At 41.4% G+C, this 13723-nt stretch overlaps 1 protein-coding gene and 1 pseudogene across 4 annotated transcripts; one reads left to right on the forward strand and one right to left on the reverse strand.

The window, feature by feature from the left end:
- Window positions 1-2552: 2552 nt before the first annotated feature.
- Window positions 2553-8036, reverse strand: LOC117018450 (putative uncharacterized protein ZNRD1-AS1; annotated as a pseudogene).
- Window positions 8037-8233: 197 nt separating this feature from the next.
- On the forward strand, window positions 8234-12912 carry POLR1H (RNA polymerase I subunit H). 4 transcript variants are annotated; one of them, XM_033102628.1, is made up of 5 exons: window positions 8234-8387; window positions 8570-8724; window positions 8960-9060; window positions 9268-9377; window positions 12684-12912. In XM_033102628.1, exons 2-5 carry the CDS (start codon window positions 8589-8591, stop codon window positions 12706-12708), a joined length of 372 nt encoding a protein of 123 aa, XP_032958519.1. In that variant the 5' UTR covers window positions 8234-8387; window positions 8570-8588; the 3' UTR covers window positions 12709-12912. The 4 variants fall into 4 exon arrangements, with proteins under 4 accessions (XP_032958519.1, XP_032958518.1, XP_032958521.1 ...); XM_033102627.1 differs by having other exon boundaries at window positions 8269-8483; XM_033102630.1 differs by having other exon boundaries at window positions 8269-8473.
- The last annotated feature ends 811 nt before the right edge of the window (window positions 12913-13723 follow it).

Genomic DNA, 13723 nt, shown 5'->3' on the forward strand with positions numbered 1-13723 from the left:
CCCTGAGATTACCAGTTGCTTTTATTCTAGATTTGGAGGAGGAAGAGAGGGCAGCTGAACTCATCAATTTATGTATCCAGCACTGAAAATCCTCATGGTAAACAATTACTAACATAATGCATTAGGATACTTTTCAGTCCCACTCAACTCAGCTTATTACCCTATGGCTGTAGATTTCTAAGTCTTCTGCCTCTTGCATTCTGACGATCCTTATCTTTGAAAGGTATAGTAGAATCTAAAGCTAGAACATGGTGAGGGAAGACTAAAGAACAGACCGGGCAAGAGTCTGTACGAGGCAAATCGGGGGGTGGGGAATGAGATTCTGGTTTGTGTCCTGATGAAATTCCAGGATGAGCAAAGAGAGGGCCAGTTCCTGAACCCAATTTAAGCAACTTCAGCCATCTCATTTTCAAACAGAAATCATCTACAGTGCTTTCTAAATCTCTCTTTTTTTTAAGATTTTATTGGGAAAGGGGAACAGGACTTTATTGGGGAACAGTGTGTACTTCCGGGACTTTTCCAAGTGTTGTTCCCTCAATCCTAGCCGTGGAGGGCGCAGCTCAGCTCCAAGTCCAGTTGCGGTTGTTAGTTGCAGGGGGCACAGCCCACCATCCCTTGCGGGAGTTGAGAAGTCAAACTGGCAACCTTGTGATTGAGAGCCAGCACTCCAACCAACTGAGCCACCTGGACACCCCGGAGCTGAGTGGCAGTTCATTGACTTTATTCTAGTTGCGGAGGGCGCAGCTCGCTGGCCCATGTGGGAATCAAACCAGCAGCCCCGCTGCCCAGAGCTTGCACTCTAACCAACTGAGCCACCCATCCGCCCGCTTACTGAATCTCTTCAAGGTATCAGGAAGTCTCTCAAATTAGGGAAACTAAACTGATACTAATGTAAGACGAGCAGTGATCTATCATACCTGCAAATATGGTCAAAGACAGAAAGTTGATTGTGGGACTGAAGTCTAGAGCACAAGAATTGTATAGTGCCACGCTCTACAGTATGGCAGTCACCTGCCACATGTGGCAATTTCAAATTATTCCAAATTAAATAAAATAAAAATTTTAGTTCCTCAGTTGCACTGGCCACATTTCAAATGCTCAACAGCCACATGTGGGGAGTGGCTACCATATTGAAAAACAAAAATGTAACTGTTATATCACACAGAAAGTTCTGCTGGACAGTGCTGATCTATCAATATCTTGGGTAAACGGTGTCCTGCCAGTACAGAAGGGTGGGCATCAGGAATATCACAGGTTAAGTATAAATATTCCTTAGGGTATCCAGTTTCCATTTCTCTGATTCTCTACACACCAACTCTGAACCTCTCCTTTCCCAGTTTCTGGTATTTTGAAAAGAAATGAACTAAATGGAAAACAATAAATTTCATTCTGCTTGGCCATTAAAATTCTCACTAAATTCATAAATTTGCTTTCTGGTTTATCAATGAGTGTTAAGGACATCTGAGAAAGTGAGTTTGGTTACCCTCTGAGTAGATTCAAGCATTGGAAAGGTCTTGCTTAATTGTGTGATAGAAAGTGACAAAATGTGGAGCTGGAAGAAACATAAGACTATACTCCCTTCTCTGACCTTCTTCCTCCTCACCCTGCTCACGGAGGCCACGTTAGGTGACCCTCTTCTGTATACACCTCTACACACCTTGACCATAACCCTTACCACATTTTATTATCTATTAGAGAGTGATCTGTGCCATTGGTTGTAACCCACTCAAAGGCAAGGACTTCTCTTACTCCCAGTAACTAACCATGCCTGGCATATGAGAGGTCCTCATAATTACATTTCTCATACAAATAAATTACATGGTACAAGTTAGACTTTTAGGGTATGGTTAATAATTCCCTGACAAAGGTATGGATAGGAAATGAAAGACCTTACACTCACCTACAGCAAGCTCACCAAGATAACCCTCCAGGGTTGGGAGCAGGGGAAATGGTAGAAGCAGATAAGAACAATTCCTTATTCACCATCATCGCCCAATCCAGGTCTTTCCAAGGAGGGAACTAACATTTATGAAACATCTAACATATGCTAACGCTTCACAGAAATCATAATCGTCCCATAAATGCTATGTAACATAATATTATTAATCCCACTTTACGGATGAGGAAAATGAACATCAAAGAGAATAAGCAACTTTAACAAACACAAGACAACTAAAAACAGCTAAGCTAGTTGTCAAGGTTTCCGGGTGGGAATTCCTGCCCGTTCTCGTGAATTTTTTTCGCTTTCCCATTCCCGAATCCCGAGAAAAGTTAGTCGGGAAATTGGGAAAATCAGCTCCTTGAACCCAGTAACACCCACAATGGGAAATAAACGTACTACTCACAATATATGTCTTAGTCATTTTTCCTATTTATCGCTAGGGTCTCCGTCCCGCCCGTTCTTGGGAATTTTTTTCGCTTTTCCGTTCCTGAATCCCAAGAAAAGTTGTTCGGGAAATCGAGAAAATCGGCTCCTTGAACCCAGGTGGTTGGTGGTATCGGCCGTCACTTTGTGGAAACGATTCATCGATTCATTGTGGAGAACAGAAAACAGTTTATATCTCAGGATTTGGGAAGGGGAAAGCGAAAAAAATTCCTGAAATCAGGCAGGAATTCCCGCCCGGAAACCCTATCCAGAATTATCTGATATTGCTGTATGATACAAATGGAACTATTCACTGAACTCTGCGGAGAGGTGAGAACTAGCATTAAAAAACAAAAGGTTCATTTAAGAGACATGATTTTATCATGAAAGCATTGAAACTTTACGAATCGTTTTCTTTTCCTATGACTTCTCAAACAGGGTGGTATAGTTAAGAATTTTCTTTGATATGGTTTTATAATTGTATTCTCTTCTCTATTCTGAGACTTTTCCATAAGGATGTTCACTTAAATCTGACTTCTACTGCAAGGCTGGAAAAGTGGATATGCAATAATGCATTCAAACTCTTCCATCTCTTTCTTTATTCTCTCATGCTTCTACTGTGCAGGTGGCTGGCTCTAGCTTTTTCTCAAGATTCTTGAGTCTTTGCTTTATGAGTTCCCTCCCTCCAGTCACACGTTCCTGGTGATCTTTAATTTGCATCTGTTCCCTCTTATTTACCTGTTTTCTTCTCTGTGCTTTCTGGACACCATGCTCTTCTGGCACTATTTTTGGGAATGTTGTTTCACTACGGGTCGTAGTAATCGTCTAAGTGTTTTCTTCTTAAATTCTTTCATCTGTCCTGCTGGATGTGCTTCTCTATGAATTTCATCTCTCTCTCAGGTACCAAATAGCACCATTTTTGTCTCTATGCTTTGGGTTGTTTTCCCCTCCAATTTCTTCTTGATTTCATTGCCTGTCTATTGTTTTTTCATTATTTCCACTAATCTTTTATTATAGTAAGCCTCCACTTTGGCAAGCCCACAGTCAAGAGCAAGATGTTGCTCCCGAGAGTGTTTTATACTCTTCTTGATATTTTTCAGTTATCACTTGTCTTGCTGCTTTTGTACGCACATCACCTAGATTCTGTCAGAGGTACAGAACTGTATAATGTGACCAACTTTTTACTTTGAACACATTTAAACAGGAGGTTATCCTGACTATTGGTATTAAGAAAAGATGCGTGGTCTTTTATTTACTTTGATGTAAGAACTGTGATTTCATTCCCATCATTCCTAGGTGAGCCTGAGAGCTCTGAAAGTTGAAGTACCCACCACCAAAATCAATAACTAGTTTTTAAAAAATATAGTGTTGGGTGTTTCAAAATAATACTTTGTTTTCCAAGTATGGATATAGCTAGAAAACATTTGCCAGTGTAGATACACTACTGGAGAGTCTCATTTTGGCAGAAGCAGTTTAAACCTAAGGTTCCTTCTCTTAGTTCCAAACTGGGGGTAGGATTGAAGATAATTTTTTACCAATATTTCTTCCTCCAGTGGGGACTGCTGAGCTGAAGCAATCCTAGGGTCTCCAGATGCTTTAGCCCAGGCCAATCTGAAAGGTAAGAAAGCAAAGATAGATTAGAATGTGGGAAGTGTCAGAACATATCTCATATACTGGCTACAACCAAAAACCCAATTGTCTTGGCCAAGGCCAAGGATATTTCCGCTTAGAAAATATCTGCCTAATAGGCAAAACTACAGCAGGACCATATCCCCCATGGGAAATCGCTGCATTCCTATGGTGGAGAATAATGAATGCTCTTTTAATAAGAGCGTACCATTCTTTCATATAAATTAAAAGCATACTTCTCTTGTGGACTCAGTGCAAACCATTGTGAGTCTGGTATCAAGGACTGGGAAGAGAGAGGTTCCTTGGTAAAGTGTTGCTCGAGCACATCTGTCAGATTGCTCAGTTCCAGGCCTCCTTTGAGTTCTGAGATAAATCTAGACTGCTGTGTTATCAGTTCTTCCTCTTTCTGCAGTTTCTTGATCTGTGCCCTCTGTGTCCCTATCAGCACACCTAGCATCTCTGTCCTCTAAATCTTGTTCTGAAATTCTGTTCCTCCTTGTATTGCCTATTCATCCCTCACCTTAAATCCATTATGAGACCATTCCCTGTTGAACCCTTTATGACCCACTTGTGTTTACTCTAGGTTTATTTACAGAACAGGCTGATCGCAACACAAGTGAAGATTACCAACTTTTTATGTCATCCTTGGTCTAATCTGAGTTTACTGTGAAGTCATATTTAAGTCACTGAAGATGCCTGGCATTTCACCTCTATGCCCTTTTTAAAAAAAAAAAAATACCATTTATGGTTAAAAGCATGGGCTTTGAAGCCTGACAGGCCTATGTTTGAATCCTCATTCCACCACTTCCCAGGTGTGTGACTCAGGGCAAGCAACTTAATCTCCTTCTACATCAGTTTCCTCATCTATAAAATGGATATGACAAAAATCTAATTCTCAGGGTAAATAAAAACAAATGTGAATTAGATTAAAGAGCTTGACACAATGCTTGATATATGGTAAGTTCTCAATAAATGCCAGTTGTCTATCCTCCATAGGTCAAGCCCCTAATTCTCTATAAAGTCTTTTTGGTTTACTCTATGTAACAGTGATTTTACCTTCTTCTGAACACTTAACATTTTTTACTTCTACAACTCATTTGAAAATCAGTCATGGTTTACACTGCGATATCTATATTCATATATCATTTCAAAATTTTAATGCTGAAATTTACACTCCTAAAGGGTGGGGATTATAATTTATGTCTACAAATACAATGATGTATCTATATAATCAGAAAGGATCTGATATTAAGTATTGGGTCTCACTGATCTCTTAGACACATTTTTATTTGCCTGATTATGTATAGCTATTTTGAGACTTCAGAAATTGCCATCTTACTTTTCTTTCTCAGTACATAGCATCTAACACAGTATTTAACATTAGATTCTGTGATCCCAAGTTCTCATAATGATTTATTGATTGGTGATTATCCTTATCACATAAAATCTGAGCATCTTTCTCTCTTATGTTCCCTGTAACATTATATTTATTTTTATTAAAACCGTTACAAGTTTTAAAATCCTCATTCCTGCCACACCCAGAGGGAGGTGGTAGTTCCAACTTGTAGTTTTATTGTACCAAGGGAATTCTCCCTATATCATATGCCTTTAAATGGAATTAACTTTTTAATTATATAGTAAAGACAAATACAAACTTTTTAAAACTGTGAAAAAATAGCAATGAAATTATAAACAAAAAAACGAGAATACATTCTGATGTGCAGAATATTATTTTTAATTTCCTTTTAGATTGTGAGTGTCTCGTACCCAGTTTCATGGGCACCTCTTGTCCCAAGCACACCCCACCTGCCTACCACCACAGCCCAAGTGTATTGTACTCACTCCCAGATGGAGAAGGAGTTAGGGAGAGTAGAGGCTGAGAGGATGGACCGCCCAAGTGCTGTGGGCCATAGGCTCCGCGCCTTCCAGGGAGACGGGAGGCCTGGTCCAGACAATCTTAATGGGACGCAAAAGCTAGACTTTGGTTTGTTTTTTGGGGGGAGTTATTGTTTTCCTTTAAGTTTCTTTTGTAATTTTGTTAGTTGGTAAATTCTGTGTGATCTTTTTCATAAAAAGAAAAAGCTATAATTGGAAAAGTAAAAAACAAAACAAAAGCATTTGCCAGTCTTCCCTGAACTATACAGGCATATTTGTTTTATATGACTGTCCTGGGTTCTCACATTTTGTCCCACTAATGTACTTTCATTGTATTCTAATTATTCATTTGTACTTTTTTTTTTATTATTAATTAATTTTTATTGGGGAACAGTGTGTTTCTCCAGGGCCCATCAGCTCCAAGTTGTTGTCCTTCAATCTAGTTGTGGAGGGCGCAGCTCACTGGCCCATGTGGGAATCGAACCGGCAACCCTGTTGTTCAGAGCTCGCGCTCTAACCGACTGAGCCATCCGGCCGCCCCTCATTTGTACTTTTTAAGGTCAGAGAACACACTTTTCAACTTTGCAGCCCCAGCCTCAGCTCAAAGATTGGCAATAGGTGCTTAATAAATACTAACTGAACAGACTGTGAGCTTTGGTTGGAAAAGCACCATGCCTTCTAAAGCTGGTGCTGTTCCTTTACTGCATTAGAACAGTGTTCAACTCATGGCGGGTCTTCAATGAAAAGGGAAAGTTGGTGAAAATTTCCATTTTCAAAGGAGACACACACACAGAAAAGTGAAAATAAATATTGTCTATCATCATGGGCCCAGCAACTGACCTCCCTGTGTAAGACAGGGAACAAGACACCCAAGTAAGTAAAATTATGGGGCTTGTCACTCGCTGGTAGCTTGCTTAGAGTTCTAAACCTTCAACTATTGTTTCTTTCCATTATTGCAGAGAAAAGAAGACCAGAGCCTTTCTCAAGGAGAGACCACAGCTTGTCTCTTTCAGAGGAGAAAATACTGATGGCTCCAGAACTTTTATATGTAAGGATCTTAGCAGTTATCTGATTGGGTGGGGATGGAAGGGCCGGGAAGTAACTAGGAAACTCATCCAGAAGCTATCCCTTTAGGACAAGTTTCTACTTTAGATTGTATTTACAGATGATTGAAAATAGCAAGATTTTCTAAAGATATTTGTCCTCACGTTTTCCAAAAGATTTGGGAAACGTCAACTGTCCACATAATGGAGGATGATGATGATTGAGAGTTCGTTGGATGGGAGGTGAGGGACGAGGTGGACGTAGGTCTGCAACTGAAAGCCAAACTTGACCTAAGTCTTAATGAAATCCTATCCAAGGCTGCTCCTTTGACTAATGGTAGTGTCTAAGGAGGGGCGGTCCCAACAACCTCTTCTGTTTTGCCACCTCCAATGTCCTGAGCCACTCCTCAAGTGTCCCCTTTCATTGCGGCTTCCTGTCCTTCCCAGGGACTAACCATTTCTCCTCCACTTCCACCCTCACCACTTCCTGCCCCTTAAGAAGCTGATTGAGGCCCGCAGGGCAGCTCAGGTGGTTGCCCAGCAGTGCTTCTAATTCTGAGGTCCCCAGTCCCACATGGGCCGGTGAGCTGCGCCCTCTTCAGCTCAGATTGTGAACAACAGCTCTCCTTGGAGCTGGGCTGCTGTGTGCCGCCATGGGCTACCATGAGCTGCTGTGAGTGGCCAACCTAGCCACCAGCGACCAACTGCCTCAGCTGTGGGGAAGCGCAAAGCTCATAACACCAGCATGGGCCAGGGAGCTGTGTCCTACACAACTAGACTGAGAAACAGTGGCTTAAACCAGAGTGTGTGGGGGGAGGCGGAAGAAGGGGGATAAAAGGAAAAAAAAAAGCTGACTTACCCCTTCCAAAGGCGCGGAAGAGGCCTTTGGCTCCCAAATCACGGGAGCCATTTGGGTTCTGCCTAAGACCCTGTGTGGCCCGGGAGGTGCAAGGAACACTAGAACTTCCGAAATGCTTAGTTTTGTTTTTAGCCACTGCGCAGCCGCAAAAGCGAAATAAAGGCCCAAGAACGGCGGGAATTGTAGCTCTCTATTCCAAATTAATATTTGGTAAGGTTAGTACGATTTTGGGGGGGAATGTCTGCCCCCCCCACCCCACCCCCATCCCCGCCTCACTGGGTGCGAGACCAAGAAAATAAACATCCCAGGTTTGGGTCCTGAGGGGAAAAGTAGAGAGAGGCGCAGCATCGATTACCCGTTTTCTTACCCGAAGTCGCAGAACGAAGCTGAAGGTGGCGCTGCAACCTTCCTGCAGAGAGGCTCCTCTCCTTCAATTAAGATTCTCAGGATCACGTTTGCGATTAATGATGACGTCACAGCCCAGTGAGGCGGACCGCGTCGACGCTCTAGCCCGCCGGGCGCTCGCTGCCCCGCTGCCTGTGCAGAGTAGGCGCTCTAGTCCGCGGAGTTAGCTTCCTCTTCTCGCCAGCGCGGGGGAAGAGCCCTCCATCCGGCGGTACCAGACGCGGGCTGGGAATTCCGGGTGCTCGGTTCCCTCGGTCCCAGAGACACGAGACGTGCGTGGGAGGAGGGCTCGCGTTTGTATGCTTAGGTCCAGGAACGGAATAGGAATGACCCCTGAGTGGGGAGGGGGCTACTTTCTCTCTTTTGTTAATAACCTTCTCATCCCCTTCCCAGCCCTCGACCCCCGTCTGTCATGGACCTCGCCGGCACCTGCTCCAGCTTTCAGTCGGACCTGGATTTCTGTCCTGATTGCGGCTCGGTCCTGCCTCTGCCAGGAACTCAGGATACAGTCACTTGTACGCGCTGTGGCTTCTCCGTCAACGTGCGAGGTGAGGGGCTTCTCCGCAGGGGCCCGGGCTGAGGGCCCAGTATGGAAGGGTCGGCGGCTTGGAGACCTCCAGATCGGTTCGATTGGAGGGGGACTCTAAAGCAGGAGATCAAGTGCTTACACTTTTCGTCTTGGGACGAAACCTGAAGGGAACGGTGTAGAGTAGGGCCACCTGGGAGTTGTGCGCGTCAGCTACTTCAGCGTGTTTGTACAACTAGTTTTTACTGCCTGCGCAGACTTCGAAGGGAAGGTTGTGAAGACCTCAGTTGTGTTCCACAAACTGGGGACGGTCATGCCTATGTCGGTGGAGGAAGGACCTGAATGCCAGGGACCCGTGGTAAGTTAAGGATATCAAGGACGGCCCCATAAGGAGGGTGGGAATGAAACGGAGGGGTGATTGCTGAGATCTGGAGAGCTTTGTACCCAGTTCCAAGTGGGAAGAGGAGCGTTTAGAGCAGCAGTGTCCGAGGAGTGTTATAGCCTGCTTCCTGTGAGAAGGAGCGGGGTATGACTAGGCCTCCTTAACCCACCAGTTGCTTCCCAGGTTGACAGGCGCTGCTCTCGATGCGGTCACGAGGGAATGGCATACCACACCAGACAAATGCGCTCAGCTGATGAAGGGCAGACTGTCTTCTACACCTGTACCAACTGCAAGTGGGTAACTTTACCTTGCTTCTCCCCTTTCTAAGTCCGTTTGCTAACCAAACTAATCCAGGGGTTTACTTTTTGCACTGAATAAACAATTGTTTCTTTTGGTCCCATCCATTTCTATACAGTTCAAGAAATAATAGGGAGATTTGTGGTCGTTTTTATTTTTCAAAATTACATGTATCCTTTTACTAGCCAGTGAACTAAACCTTTTAAGATACTTAAAAGGAAATGAAAAATACAGAAAGCCAGTATTGCTTAGGGGTTAGCATGTTATGTGGGAATATTCCACTGCACTCAAGGAAGTTGTACTTGGGAATTAGTGGAGTATGATTTAAAGAACATGGGCTCTCTGATGATTTTAGGAACTCCTCTTTGCCTTTGGTGTTCTGCAGTTTCATTACAATTTATCAAGATGCGGTTTTCTTTTATTCATCCTATTTGGGATTTGTTGAACTTTTTGAAACTGAGGATTGATTTTTCTTTTTTCCCATCAACCTGGGAAAGTTATCAGCCATTATGTCATTGAATATTGCTTTTCCCTCATGACCTCAATTCTCACATTCTGGAATTCTAATTAAAGAGCTGTTTATTAGACCATCTATCCTCCATTCCTCTGTCTTTCATATTTTCCATCTCTTTTTATGCTGCTTCTGGGTAATTTCTTCAGGTCTCTCTTCCAGGTCACTAATTCTGTCTTCAGTTTATTTCAATTATTACGTTAAATTTTTTGAGTTCTACTTGATCATTTTTCAAATCTCAGTCATCTTAAAGAATTCCTGATTCCTTAATCATCTTTTATTTTTTAATTTTTTATTGGGGAGTGTTGGGGAACAGTGTGTTTTTCTAGGGCCCATCAGCTCCAAGTCAGTTCATTGTCCTCCAATATAGTTGTGGAGGATGCATGCAGCTCACTGGCTCATGTGGGAATCGAACCGACAGCTCTGTTGGTAAGATCTTGTGCTCTAACCAACTGAGCCACCTGGCCGCCCCTGAATCATCTTTTAATTGCACTTTTTATTCTTAAAATATTTATTACGTGTAAATATATTAAACATGGCTATTTATAGTCTGTCTCTGATAATTCCAGTACCTAGTGTTTTTCTGGGTCTGATGCTGCTGTCTGTTATTTCTGCTGACTTTCATGGTGCTTTGTTTTGTGATTTTTGACTGTTCGGATTTTTTTTAGAATTTGAACTATGGGAATTCTTTGAGGCCTGGGTTGAATGCCATTGTCTCAGCATTTGTGTATCTTGTTAAGGTGCCTTGAGGCACTACCAAGACAGAATCACTTTTAAATAAATTCTTGGCTTCAGGATTTTTTGGACTACACAGCTAGTATGAATCTGAGCTGCAAATCCATGTAAGGACCAGCTTTTTCTTTCTCTACCTAGTGAGACAAATTCCCCTTTTATAGAGTTAAATTTGTTTTTTTTTTTCCTATTCACTTTTACAGAGGGGTAGCCCCTTGGAGGTCCCAAATTTATGCAGAATATCTATCAGACATTGTATTACAGGTTTTTCTTTTGTTCCTTCATATTGCTGTCAAAACAGCAAGGGCGCCATCGTAGCAGGGGCTTCAGTTTTACCTGTTTAGTTTCCTGATTTTATATCATTTTACCAGTGTGAAGATTGCCTTTACTTTCTTGCCATCTCATCAATGGATTAAAAAATATTTATTGTTAGATACATCTTTTAAGAATATTTTCCCTAGTCTTACCTATTTATTTTCTTAACTTATTTTTTTAAATGAGCAGAAGTTTTTGATTTTTATCAGGTTCAGTTTATCCTTTTTCCTTTATGGCTACTGCTTTTTGTGTCCCAAGAAATCTTTGCATACAAGTCTGACAATTAAGTTCGTGAACTTGCCACCATGTGCTTACACTGGCAGCACTGTACAAACAGCTCAGGTTTGATAACCTTGGTACATCAGTGTCTCACAGCTGTGTTTGTGTCGACACGTGGCAGTATCTTGCTGAGTGGCATTCATTATTGTTGCATGTTTTTGTGTGCCATCGTGAAAATGTCTGAGCTTGAATTAGAGCAACGAACAAACATTAAATTTCTTGTTAAACTTGGCAAGAATGGAAGTGAAATCAGGGACATGTTAGTCCAAGTTTACGGGGATAATGCCATGAAGAAAACAGCAGTGTACAAAGGGGACTGTGTACAAAGCAGTGTTTCTGAGGGGAGAGAACGTGTCACAGATGAAGAGAGGTCAGGGCGGCCAGTAATGAGCAGAACTGAAGAAAACATTGCAAAAATTTGTCAATTGTGCGTTAAAATTGTCGGCTGACTGTGAGAAGTATAGCAGACCAAGTAAACATCAATAGAGAAACAGGAAAATCTTAACTGAAAATCTTGACATGCAAAAGGTGTGTGCAAAAATGGTCCCAAAGCAGCTCACTGATGAACAAAAGCAAAGGAGAGTTGAAGTTTGCCAAGACCTTTTGAAGAGGCAAGACGATGTTTTGGGCCTTGTTATCACTGGTGATGAAACATGGGTGTACCAGTACGAACCTGAAAAAGCATCAAAGTACACGATGGAAGTCAGCCAATTCTCCACCACCAAAAAAATTCCATCAGTCCAAATCGAGTCAAAACAATGTTGCTAACCTTTTTTGATATCAGAGGGATTATTCATTATGAATTTGTACCAACTGGACAGTTAACCAAGTTTACTACTTGCAAGTGCTGAAAAGGCTGTGTGAAAAAGTTAGATGAAAATGATCTGAACTTTTCACCAACAGTTCATGGCTCTTATGTCACGACACTGCACCACCTCACACTGCACTGTCTGTGAGGGAGTTTTTAGCCCAGTAAACAAATATCTATTGGAACACCCTCCCTACTCACCTGATATGGCCTCCAATGACCTCTTTCTTTACCCAAAGATAAAGGAAATATTGAGAGGAGAACATTTTGATGACATTCAGGATATCACGGGTAATATTACAACAGCTCTAATGGCCATTCCATAAAGAGTTCCAAACCTGGTGTTGGTGCATAGCTTCCCAAGGGGAGTACTTCGAAGGTGACCATAGTGATATTCAGCAATGAGGTATGTAGCACTTTTTCTAGGATGAGTTCGCCAACTTAACTGTCAGACCTCATACTTCAAGGTCATAATTTGTTAGATATATTTTTAGTACCAGCAGTTTTAGTTGGCTTAAAGTTGAATTGTTTAGGGGAGCTAGACTTCCACAGTGTCATAAATAAAAGTCCTTCCTTGATTATTTGAGTGTATTTCATCTTTCACTGCTAGACCCTCTTTGGTCAAATACAACAAAGAAATCCTTTCTTTCTCCATAGGTTCCAGGAAAAAGAAGACTCTTGATTTTTATTTTGTTTTTCTGGGCGACTCAACAACCCCTCCCTCTTCCTTGGAAGGTGAAGGGTATTGGATTCTTAGACCCCGTGGCGATCCCCTGGTTGTAATATTTGGCTCCCAGAAGAGAAGCAGATCATCATGTGGGGATTACCATTGTGCTTATTCTTATTCCTAGTTGAATTTTCCTATTAAAGTTATATTTTTCTATAAGATTGAGACATATGTATGTTATTTATAATCTGTCTTGTTCCAAAATGAATTTAAATGAGCTTATAGATACATTTGTTCTTTCAACAAATATCAACTACAAAAAAGAGTATAAATTAGTACATGAGAAAGAAAAAGGACAAAAAAAGGAGCCAGGAATGAGGCTAATATGAAAAAGCAAACATAACTATTTCCTCACTATCTAAATCTATTAGTTCCTCAGTTTAGGGAAATAAAAATTGGGAGTTTGAATAGTGAGAGATTCAACAGAAAATTTAACCAGATCTATTCGATGTGTAAGTTTTTTTTTTACCAGACAAAATAGACTATTTATTGCTTTTTATAGTTGACATTCAATATTATTTTATTATTAGTTTCAGGTGTATAGTGCAGTGGTTAGGCATTTGTATAATTTATGCAGTGATCCCCCTGATTAGTGCTCACCTAGCACAATATTTTATGTGTAAGTTTGAACAACAAAAATCTGATACTAAGGGATACCAGTATGTACTTACTACAGGTGGACATTTTGGAAATATTGTTATTGCTCTTGAGATAAATAATATATATTTACTGTAATAGATTCATATATAGAAAGAAAAAGTAAAAATTACAAGGAATCCCACTCTGCAGAGATACTTGTTTTTTTAATGGGCTGAGTTCTATATATGCTGAGTTCTAGCTTGCTTTTTTCCCTTTGAACCAAAAACTTAAAAGAGAAACAAACATATAGTCCAGGCACAATAACCATATTCAAATTTTAGTCTGGGAATCAGTATTCCTGCATTCCTTGGCTTAAATGGTGATCAAAGGA

Source organism: Rhinolophus ferrumequinum, chromosome 3 (assembly GCF_004115265.2).
Source record: "Rhinolophus ferrumequinum isolate MPI-CBG mRhiFer1 chromosome 3, mRhiFer1_v1.p, whole genome shotgun sequence".
NCBI classification, from domain to species: Eukaryota; Metazoa; Chordata; class Mammalia; order Chiroptera; family Rhinolophidae; genus Rhinolophus; species Rhinolophus ferrumequinum.

Coding starts and splice junctions, on each gene's coding strand:
- POLR1H (XM_033102627.1), top strand. Junction 8,725..8,959: donor CTTCTCCGTCAACGTGCGAG/GTGAGGGGCTTC, acceptor CTGCCTGCGCAG/ACTTCGAAGGGAAGGTTGTG. Junction 9,061..9,267: donor CTGAATGCCAGGGACCCGTG/GTAAGTTAAGGA, acceptor GTTGCTTCCCAG/GTTGACAGGCGCTGCTCTCG.